At 37.0% G+C, this 11,205-nt stretch overlaps 1 protein-coding gene across 1 annotated transcript; it reads right to left on the bottom strand.

The window, feature by feature from the left end:
- Positions 1 to 2,403: 2,403 nt before the first annotated feature.
- On the bottom strand, positions 2,404 to 11,005 carry LOC140245062 (elongation factor Ts, mitochondrial-like). The gene is made up of 7 exons (XM_072324659.1): positions 10,965 to 11,005; positions 8,596 to 8,771; positions 7,480 to 7,608; positions 6,313 to 6,432; positions 5,897 to 6,047; positions 5,147 to 5,356; positions 2,404 to 4,484 (listed from the first exon to the last, which is right to left on the bottom strand). The coding sequence occupies exons 1-7, from the start codon at positions 10,978 to 10,980 to the stop codon at positions 4,270 to 4,272; spliced, it is 1,017 nt and encodes a 338-aa protein (XP_072180760.1). The 5' UTR covers positions 10,981 to 11,005; the 3' UTR covers positions 2,404 to 4,269.
- Between the last annotated feature and the right edge of the window lie 200 nt (positions 11,006 to 11,205).

Below are 11,205 nucleotides of genomic sequence, written 5' to 3'. Positions count from 1 at the left end.
AATATGGTCAAGTTTTTATAGCTTAATACATTATCATCAGTTTGAACAGAAAGAAATCTGTATATTTTGGATGAATTTGAATTGCTGTTTCTATTGTAATCATTGTACTGTATAACATTTTATTTGATATTGGACCCTTAGTATGTAACATGTAGCCATTGTTTTCAGCTTCCAGGGAGTTCGCTGTGTCCTTGTGTTGCAAGTAATGAAAAATCACTACAAGTAGGAAACAAAATCATGTTAGACTGAAATAAGTCCAAAGTGTTTGTGAAAGCAATGTAAGTTCCTCCATGTAATTTCTTGTCACATGATCAGTAATTATGCAGTCCACTGAACAAATTAGAAAGTAAATGTGTAAAATGATGTATCAAATGCTTGTGTCAGCTGTTCTCTTTATTAAGAAATATGAGTGACAATTTGAGACTAGGTGACATGTGGTAAATAGGTACTGTATACGCCGAATATTTCGCGAGGTTTTTATTTTCTCGAATTTCGCGAGTCAGCTGCTATTCGCAAAATTAAAAACACACGAAAATATTGACTCTAATACTGTACCGATATGAATGTACATGTTAACATTTCTCCATTCAGTACACGACTCCACGATCGCGAATTTGACCACTCGCGAAATTGTCGGGAAGTCTTGATTCGCGAAAATTTAGACTCGCGAAATATATGGAGTATACAGTATGTGGGTAGTCAATCCTTCGACAGAAAGCCAAAGTGCACTGTCTTACACAGTATGTACAAAATTTGACGTCCTTTGTGTTTAGGACTGATGACATTCAGAAATAAAGTCAGAAAGTGAAAGATAATCTTCAGAATTGATGAGATAGGGGAGGAAAAGTAGAGGAAACAATTAACTGAACACACAGTGTCTTCCCCCTTCAAGAAAAGCATAATGCTGTAAGTTAGAGAATAGATAGAAAAAATATATGGCTACAAAATCACATTCTCTCTGCACAGATATTGTTAACTCTTTCAGAATAACATTCATGAAGACATTAATTCCACATGTGGTGTACATTGTGCAGTGTTACATGTACCACGGTAATCTGACATCATCTACTTTAGGAAGTAAAGCTCATCAAATGGTCTTCATGGACACTAAATGCATTGCAGTATTAAACTTTTAGAGGAGAATCAAATCAATCATAAAAATCAATGACATTTTATACAACTAGGTATGGTTGATTTGGGTGAACTGCAAACATACTGTAGAAAGGTAAAGTTAGCTCGTTTTCCAAGATTTTTCTAGAATATGCATTAAAGGTCCAGTTTACCTTTGGGAGCAGTGATTTCAAAAATTTTCAAGATATCATATTTGATGCATATGTGTAGGTCTGTTGTATCATAAAACATCCTACCATATGAAATATTTGCAGTAAAACTTAAAATATAAGGAGATATCAGGGTTTTTCTCAATAAACCGTAACTGTATACGGTTTAGTCTGGAAATTTTTTTATTATAACTATTGTTCACATTTTGTGTATTTAACAACACTTAACATCGATTATACGGATTCAAATTTTGACAGTGGTTGTTTCTATCCCTAACTCACATTTTAGAACTATTTTATAGCACTAATGCTTTCATCTGCAAATGGTAAATTATGCCTTTAAACATGGTTTGCAAATTGATGAGTATACAGAGGTCATGCAATCAAATGTACATGTATCGTCACACTTTTTGTACAGTACAGTTTGTATCCTGCACAAAAAGTGAGCTTTCTTACCAGTACTCCTAAATCAGCATCACCTACACAGGCAGGATTTTAATAGCTTCAGATCAAAAACAAACTGTGGCAATTCTCACTGTGATAGACTCAGATTGCCTTTTTCAGATATACAGTAGTATGCAAGATGCATGTATAAGTGGAATTGAATGCTAACATGGGCATGCATATGTACATCGTACACTGTACTGGAATGTAGCAGGTACACGAGTGTAAGCACCTGCTACCTGTATTCCTCTGTAAGCTGCAGGTTCACAGTATTAAAAGTATTAGCCCACATTTGTAAACCTGCAGCAATTGGTCTCATAGTTAGCATGGAGTTTGGGTGTGATTGCAGTAACACCTGTGCAAAATTTCGTTCCAATTAGTCCATTACTTTCATAATAAATAAATGAAAATGCACCGTAATCCGTATGCATGCGTATAACGCTCGCTAGCTCCGGTCCACGTACGTGTTACATGTACAATGTACGTAGCTATAGCCCGCGCTCGTAATTCGATTTTGGGTCGGGTTGACCCGGTTTGAAAATTGATTTTAAAATGACGATTTTCTCTCTTTTATCGAATGGTATAGACAAAGAGCGACAGGTGAGGTACATGTTACTGTTATAACTTGTACTTGAAGTCATATTGGACCTGTTTTATGCAGTTTTGATTTTCGTGGGTTTGCAAATGTGGGCTAGTACCTTTAACCTACAGGGACAATTTCCAGTGTGTTGTCCGATAATAACATACTTGCCTACCCACTTTACTTTTCTCTTTGAGAACATAATTATCACTCAATAATTGTAAAATCACTTCGGTAAGTGTTACTCTCTCCTCTCCATATTTTATTTCTATCAATGTATAATCATGGTCACATAATTATTGCAGCAAAAAGAAAAAGTAAACTTGACAATACGACCCCCTAAAAAAAGAAACCGTAAATGACTGACAAATTGTTTCTTTAAAATGGTGTGGAGATGATGCAATTATTTATCACAGTCACTTTTATTTGCTGCTGTTTCATCAAACAAATTACATTATGGACAAAGGTGATGAGATAATGTTTCAGTCATGGGAACCTGCCACTGACACTAGACCAGCTTTTCTAATTTTACTTGAAGGAATACTTTGAGTATCAAAATAAATCATTATGTAGATGGCTTGTGAAATAAAACAGCAATTCAAACACAACACCAAGTGTCTGAGACACTTGCCACTATATGGTCATTACAATGCTGACATAAATAGAAGACAAAATCCTTCGAAGATATTGTCACAACAAAAATACCTGTGCACAAATGCAGCTTTACAGCATGTACAATGGCTATGATAAAAGTAAATCATAGATATGCTGTCATTTTATCTCTTTCTCTTTTTTTTTTTCCAGTTTTGCACTTGAGAATGAGTGTGCAAATTGACAGGTAGTTTAGCCAACTCGTCCTGATAGCCAACCACTCACAACAGTTGACAAGAGTTCTCTGTCAGTCAATGCTATGTCAAGGTAAACTAAACTTCAATGCCAAAATGGAGGCAAAGCTTGACCAATAATATCCTATATATATCAATATGAGATATTTGCAAGATCACAAAAAAGGGGTATACTATGACAGAAAAAAAAAAAGTGAATAAATAAGAACCATCTGGGCAAGATCTCTTTCCAGACAATCTTTAAAGATTCAGACAGAACAAATCTTGAACACCATCACCTAATTTCTCAAAGAGCAAACTGGGTTGGAGTGACTGTGCATCACAGTGTTGGCATGAAGATGAATACACTGTAGTTTTGGATATGAATATTCCATTGGCAATGGCACACATGCATACACTTGATCATTTGTTCATGATCACACTACCATTTACGAAACTGAATTGGAGAAAAAGTCTGAACTTATTATCTGTTTAATTGTTTTAGCATGTTTTATTTTCAAATACTGTAAAGAAAAAGATACTGATACTACAGTGCACTCCCGTTACAACGAAATGCTCGGGACCAGCAGTTTTCTTTCGTTATAACGAAATTTCGTTATAACCGAACAAATACAACGAAAACAAGGAAACCATGTATATATATCATATTCTGTTTGCTGAATACTCATCATACACTGGAAAGCTATGTAAAATGTGATGGGATAACTGTATTACAATAACAAACGCAAGTTCCCCTCAGAAACTGTGCGTAACACAAGGAGCAAACACACAGTGGTGTGACGCGTTCACCCATGCAGAGACGATATAATATGCTTGTTCCGCTACGTATTTTCGAAAGCAATTCGCATTTCGTTATAACGGAGCACATTTCTTTTGTTTTTCTTTGTCTGTGGCGCTCGGAAAAGACTTCGTTATAACGGGAATTTCGCTATAACCGTGTTCGTTATAAGCGAATTTTGTACCATAGACTTTAATGGTGATAATTTTGGGACCAGAAGATATACTTCGTTATAACGAAATTTCGTTATAACCGTGTTCGTTGTAACGGGAGTGCACTGTACAGGGCTTCAACATTTGGGAAGGATTAGCTTTATATGTCTGGTATTTAGAGTTCTTTTAATCAGCTGTCACCAGCTGATTCTCCACACTCAAATCGGACAAAATCCAAGACTTGGATGTTTTCTTGCTGCAAGAGCTCTCCTACAGTGAGACTTGGATCCAATAGGTACTCCTGGTTTAGCATCTCATCGCTCTCTGTCTCCGCTGCCGGTGGTGGTGGGGAAGTCTCCTCTGAGGACTCCGATGGAGGTTGGGCTTGTTCCTCCTTGGTTTGGACTATTTATGATGATAGTAAAGACAAAAGAGAGAGAAGTCACATTAACCTGTTGAAGAAGAGTCCCGAGAATACTCTGGTAGGTGTCTAAGGGAAATGTGTGTTACAGCAAAATCAGTCTGTCCTCAATGGATTATTCAGACTGCAGCTGTAGAGTCATAGTAGGGACAGATTGATTCCACTGAGAATGAATTGATTATATGGACAATATGATTAATGTTTCAAGATATAGTGGATGGTTGATACAGTGCATCATCACAGAGTGTTGACTTCTGCATTCACCATTCACTTTTTTAAGCAATCTTAGCTGCCCATCTAACTTGTAAGAAACAGCGCTCTCTCTTTTAAGTGTTGCATTCCAGAATATGCAATTCTTATTTTGTTCTCATATGTATTACCAACAGACCTCATTATTAATGGGCTATTCCTGATTTTTTACCTTTTTTTTTGTCACTGAGCACTGTCTTACAAAAACAGTCATCACCACAGTTGACCCTATGATCAACAAGTCACCACATTGGAGATCAATCTGATTGGATTCATCCTCTCTTCAGCATGTGTTTTTTTGTTGTTGTTTTTTTTCCAAAGTTCCACGATATGACAAGACTTCTTTTGCTTTATATTTGCAGAAACTTTTTTTTTTTCATCAAATCTTTTGACTCACCTTCAGGATCTGGTGGGGTGTACACCCCTATCCTAAGTGGATTCATTCCAACTACATGCTGTGATAGTCTTCTTCCGAGCACCTCAGGCCTAAAGTTTGCTGATGTCTCACCCAGCTTGGTGAACACGACAAGGGCGCCATATTTCCCCATAGTGCATTTGCTAGGCTTCTCCTGTTGAGGCTTTTGGAGGGCTGAATGAACGTAGGAACCTACATGCACATGAAAAAACACAATTCATTACCAGCTACGCATCATCATTGCTTGTCAAAATGTGCATTATTTATTGCAGATTTACAACACTTCTCCATTGAAACTGCACTTTACATCAACATTATTCCAGACAAAAATTTTCCAATTTCATTTCTGATATAATTCTTTTTAAATTCAAAATATGATTTAAGAATATAGCTTAAAAAAAAGAAATTATAAGCATTGAGGTGACACCCATGACAGTGAGGTTGGATACAAGAATCTGCCTTACCCCAAGGGAATTCACTGGGTCCCATATAACCTTGCATGTTAACCTATGGGAAACTGACATTTCTTTTCTTACTCTCATTCACAGCTGCAATGAGCTGTGCAGAATAGAAGCAGAGCTCTACTTTCTACAACACTATTGAATATAATTCAAGTTTTGTGACACACATAATTATGTGCTGCATGAAAATAACATGATCCTACACAAGTTCCTTCTGATCATGGAAATACTTGATTAGATGATGGCTTATATAAAGGAGATAATAACTTACCAATAAATGAATCTTGGGGAGATGACAAAAACAGAGCTCTTCTCACTGACATATTCTCACCAACTTGACCGATGGTCAAAGCTGTTGAGTCTTCCACAGTCTTGTTGTTTTCATCCACAAGAGTCTTCAGATCATCTCTTCCTAAAGAAATCTACAGAGAAACAAAAATGAATTATCACACAATGATAGATGAACATTTATACCATTGCATCAAACACTTATTTCTTGGTTACAGCTTGGCAAATAATCAAAGTTGGCCATCAACTTTATTGGACAATATAACAATTTTAGAAAGACAAACTTTAAATCGATTGACAATACTAGGATTACATAATGGTGCTTGGCATTAGTACTAACACCTTTAGAGTGTATGACAGTATGGATTTTCCTCACTAGAGTAGCACACTTTCACTCACCTTGACTATTTCTTGATTGGAACTCTTTTCTCTTTGGCTGGCTAGAGTTGTGGTAGCAACATGGCTAACAAGGTGCTGGAATTTGGAATTTCTAGCCACAAAGTCAGTCTCACAGTTCACCTGTGAAGTAGGATAGAAAGTCAAATGTAAACCTCGAGATTAACTTGGAATCATAAACACAACTAAACTTTGTATCTCACATTCTATAACAAATTAACATTTCAAGGAGAATGAAACCCAAACATCATAAATACATGTACACACTACAAATGTATTACAGGCTGTGTCGTCAAGCATGGATAACTATTTTAAAAATATATAAGGAAAATTCAACATATTTTCACTTTTCTAGCATGAAATTAAACACCACTTGACTTACCTCTTTCAGAAAGCAGTTGGGAATAATATTACCCTTTACATAGCATGTATGTCAGCAGCAAAGTCAAGGGAATGTGTACTTTTAATGAAAAATGAAATTTTGTGGGATTTGCCTTAATGGCAATGGCAACACTTTTCAACTAATTGTCAGATTTTCCTCAATCTTCATTGATGTGTTCTACGTGTAATATTGCTGCATTCACTCAATCCACAAACTACATTTGGGTTTCATTCCTCTTTAGTGAATTCTCTGCCACACGAGTCAAAATCAATTACTGAAGTAATTTGGTACATCGTAATTATAAAAGCATCTTGCATAAATTTTCTTTTTGCTATAATCTACACAATAATAGAGTCTTTAAGTACTATCAAGTGCTTAGAAGAAAAGGCACTAGCTTTGAAACTTGAAACACTGACAAGATAACATCACATTATTCAAATTCATGAATTTCTTCCGTCGAGATGTTTTCATTGCAACTGATTGACAAATTGCCCTACATCGACGTGAATAAGCACTGAATTCATCAGTGTTTTAGTAGTAGCCATGATAAAAAATCATGGGCGTACATACTCGAGCAGGATTCGAACCTACGACTTCCTGATCACCGGTGATCAACGGTGATCAGGAAGTCGTAGGTTCGAATCCTGCTCGAGTATGTACGCCCATGATTTTTTATCATGGCTACTACTAAAACACTGATGAATTCAGTGCTTATTCACGTCGATGTAGGGCAATTTGTCAATCAGTTGTAACATCACATTGTTTCTAAAGGAAGCAGCTGAGCTCACCTCTACCATGACAGCAGCATTGTCTTGACACAAGACTCCAATCAAACCCTGAGCTGTCACTCGTCCTTGAAGCTTGGTGGCCTTACTCCAGCCTTCCTTCTGGGCCTGTTCTCTCAACCAAACCTCAGCCTGAAAGAAAATAAAAAATATTCAAGTGCTGTACTGTCAATTGTCCTCAATACATATACTCAGGACATGTTTAAGGTTATGAGATAGTGATAAGATATATGATGAGAATATTCATGATCTAGATCAGTTGTTCTTCCGTTAGAGATCAGTGATTTCCATTCATAATGCATACATGCTAAAAATTGCCCATCTTCCCAATTATAGAAGCCCTTTTGTTTACATCATACACGTAAGCTTCCAGCTGCAGGGTGCCCCATCCGAGTAGAGAATGCATTTTATAACGTGTATACATGCAAACCCCCAAAATATGCAGCTTGAACTCCCAAGTTCATTGACACTGTTTGTCAAAAGATTAAAAATCCTCCAAAATTCACAAAAACTCTTAGACCAGTACCAAAATTCAATCATCTGTTTCTTGTGTCATTATCATTCCTGTAAGTTTCAGCCAAATCCGTTCATAACTTTTTAAGTTATTTCGCACACAAACAAATTAATGCTGGCAAAAAAAGCAACAACATAAATAAAGATAACCACCTTGGCAGAGGTAATCAAATGGAGGTACCAATACATGAACACTTTATTTGCAGTTTACATTGTCACTTTTATAATTTCTCTCTGAAAAAAAGGGAATCTCTATGCAAATTCATTTAATAATAATAATGAAATACATTACATTTGTAATGCGCTTACTACAATGTTTCTAAGCGCACAGGGAAAAGACAAAAGGAAAGATGAAAAATGAGGGAAAACAGACAGGTCAAAACACAAGAATAACATGACATAAATCAAATGTGTACCAGTAATTAAACACATACAATAATTGAATTACACTCAACACATTAACTTAGGGAAGCAATCAATATGGGAAAGGATGATAATAAATGAGAATAAACATCACATAACAGAAAAAAATCTCCACAATCAAAACAAAGAAAGTGACATACAGACATATGTAATCAAATAATTGATTGTGGAAAAGTATGGCACCTTTTCAACATCATTGTCAAATTTCTCCAGGGCTTTCCTGCAGTTGACAAAGCTGAATCCAGTTTTCTTCCTCAACTTTGCCAAATTGGCCTTGCTGCTAGACACTGCGGTAGCAGCTACCAGCTTTAGCAGACTGGATGTGTGGAGATGTCTCACTGCTACACATAACGACAAACCTGCAGGACAATAGGAGGCAGGAACAAAGCAGGAGGTGAAAAACACAACAAACAACAAACAAACAAAATACACCTCAAATGGGTGATAGGCATTGATCATTGAAAGGCAACCCCGAGTTTAGGGGGCTAAATTATTTTAGGCTTCTGAACTTCAGCACAGCCATGGCCATACCCATATGTACCCCCCCCCCCTAAAAATTGAAGAAAAAAATTAAGCAATATCAAAGTAGTATGATTTAAATGGCTTTTAGGGTTTAATACGGTAAGGGTAGCTACGGTAGGGGCTCTGCTGAAGTTAGAAGCCTAAAATAATTTTCAGTCCCCCCCCCCCCCCAAAAAAAAAAGAAAAAAAAAAAGGCTAGAATTCTATTTGGGATTTGTGCACGACTGAGAAGTTAGTAAGCCTGCTCAATAACGAGCCAGGCTGACCAGTTTGTCACCAGCATGCACCAGGACTAATATCTGCCCTAACCGTATGACATGACAGCAGATAGATATGCACATCCCCGTGCATAAAAACAATTGTGAAGTATTTAGTTTATTTTCTGAGAAATTAATTTATGCAAAATAATGATATTATGCCGATGAAGGCGAAAATATTCGTGAATGACGCGCCTCATACACAACAAAAAAACACTATCATGACTATCGTCTATATAGGTATGATGTCTCTACTATCAACTGTTTGATTTCAGATGACAGTATGATGATGCCAGAGAGTTGTCGTTGTTTTTTTTTTCGAAATATTGTTGAAATGTTTTACAATAATATGCTGACTAAACTAGCTATACTACTACTAGGCTCTACTAGCTACTCTAGCTCTCATATAATAATAATAATAATAATTCACAACATTTATATAGCGCGTTATTACATAAAATGTCTCTAAGCGCTATGGGAAAAAGAAAACAATAGAAAGGGAAGAAGAGGAAAGAAAAGAGAGAAAGAAGAAGAAGGTACAGTTTCAGACACGGTATAAGACATGAGACACAGTCATAATACTACTCAATAAACAAATTAATACGTTTTTAACATGGATTTAAATTTGTCTACTGAGTCTGTTTGTTTCAAGCATTCAGGTAAACTGTTCCAGAGTTGAGGTGATGCTGACTGAAAAGCTCTAGAACCATAAGATTGTGTATTGACAGGAGGAGGTATTAAAAGTGATTTGTTGTTAGACCGCAAGTTCCGGGAGGGTAGGTATTCAGTTATCAACTGTTGAAGATAAACCGGTGCAATATTTCGCAAACATTTAAAAGTTAACAAAAGAATCTTGAAGTTTATTCGTTCGCGGATTCTTAACATATGCAGTTCTCTCAGTAGTGGGGTAACCGACTCACGTGAACGACGTTTAGCAATAAGCCTGGCAACTGAATTTTGAACTCTCTGCAGTTTGTTGATTTGCGCATCAGGCAGACCATACAAGAGACTGTTGCAAAAGTCAATGCGAGACATAACCAGTGCCTGAGCGAGTCTCTGGGTTGTCTTTTTCGTCAGAAATTGGCGGATGCTGCCAATTTTGTGTAGGGCAAATGAGGCTGATCTGCACACATTGTTCACATGAGTCTTCAAAGACAGATTGTGATCAAATATGACACCCAAGTTCCTTGCATCTGTGCAGCATTGTATAGTAGTATCATCTAAAGAAATCATACTCATTGGGCTTGAAATCCTGTGCCTGCTTGTGAAATGTACACATTCTGTTTTGCTTTCATTTAGCTTCAAACCATTCTGTATTGACCAACTCTAATATCCAAGACATTAGTCTATGTAGTAGAATCTATGCACTGCCACTGAGTCTTTGTATAGCAGTAGACTATGCCACATTTTAGCTTATAACCCAATTTTCATGTGAAGTGAATATCGCTGTATCCACCAGGTTTCCATTTTGGCTGAGGATTAACCATGTTGGTTTTATTGTGTTGTTGTGTTGGTATATTTTGCAACCAGTTTAACCACTCCCAGTACCCAGTGGCAGTGCGGCAGTGGCAGTGCAGCGCAGCGGGTGTTTTCCCCCAAACACAAATCCAAGCATGTGGGACTATGCGTACAGCTATGCATAACTTTACCAGCTAAAATTGATATTTCGATATTCATAGGTGCATTGGCTCGTATATGATAATATTTTCATCGCTATGAAAGAAAACTCGTAGCAATAATTCTAAACAATCACGAAACTGGCTATCAACGTACCTTTTGTGATGAGCATTTCGGTCAGTGTTGCGGTACCCGGTACATGTGATAACTTATAATGTGTGTGTGTAGTGTACAATGTACGTACAAAATGTACACGTACGTGTGATGGATCTGTCTGAGAGGGAGACCATTCACAGCGCCAGCTAGCGGTTTAATAGTGCCATTTACACAACGCTGCCTGTGGGCCGAGATCACATACTCGAGTAGCCATGCAGCAGCGAAGTGGTGGGCGCAGCCC

Source organism: Diadema setosum, chromosome 22 (genome assembly GCF_964275005.1).
Source record: "Diadema setosum chromosome 22, eeDiaSeto1, whole genome shotgun sequence".
Taxonomy (NCBI): Eukaryota; Metazoa; Echinodermata; class Echinoidea; order Diadematoida; family Diadematidae; genus Diadema; species Diadema setosum.
This window is presented reverse-complemented; position numbering and strand designations above follow the sequence as displayed.

Coding starts and splice junctions, on each gene's coding strand:
- LOC140245062 (XM_072324659.1), bottom strand. Junction 6,048..6,312: donor CCAATCAAGAAATAGTCAAG/GTGAGTGAAAGT, acceptor GTTTCTCTGTAG/ATTTCTTTAGGAAGAGATGA. Junction 4,485..5,146: donor CACCCCACCAGATCCTGAAG/GTGAGTCAAAAG, acceptor CATCATAAATAG/TCCAAACCAAGGAGGAACAA.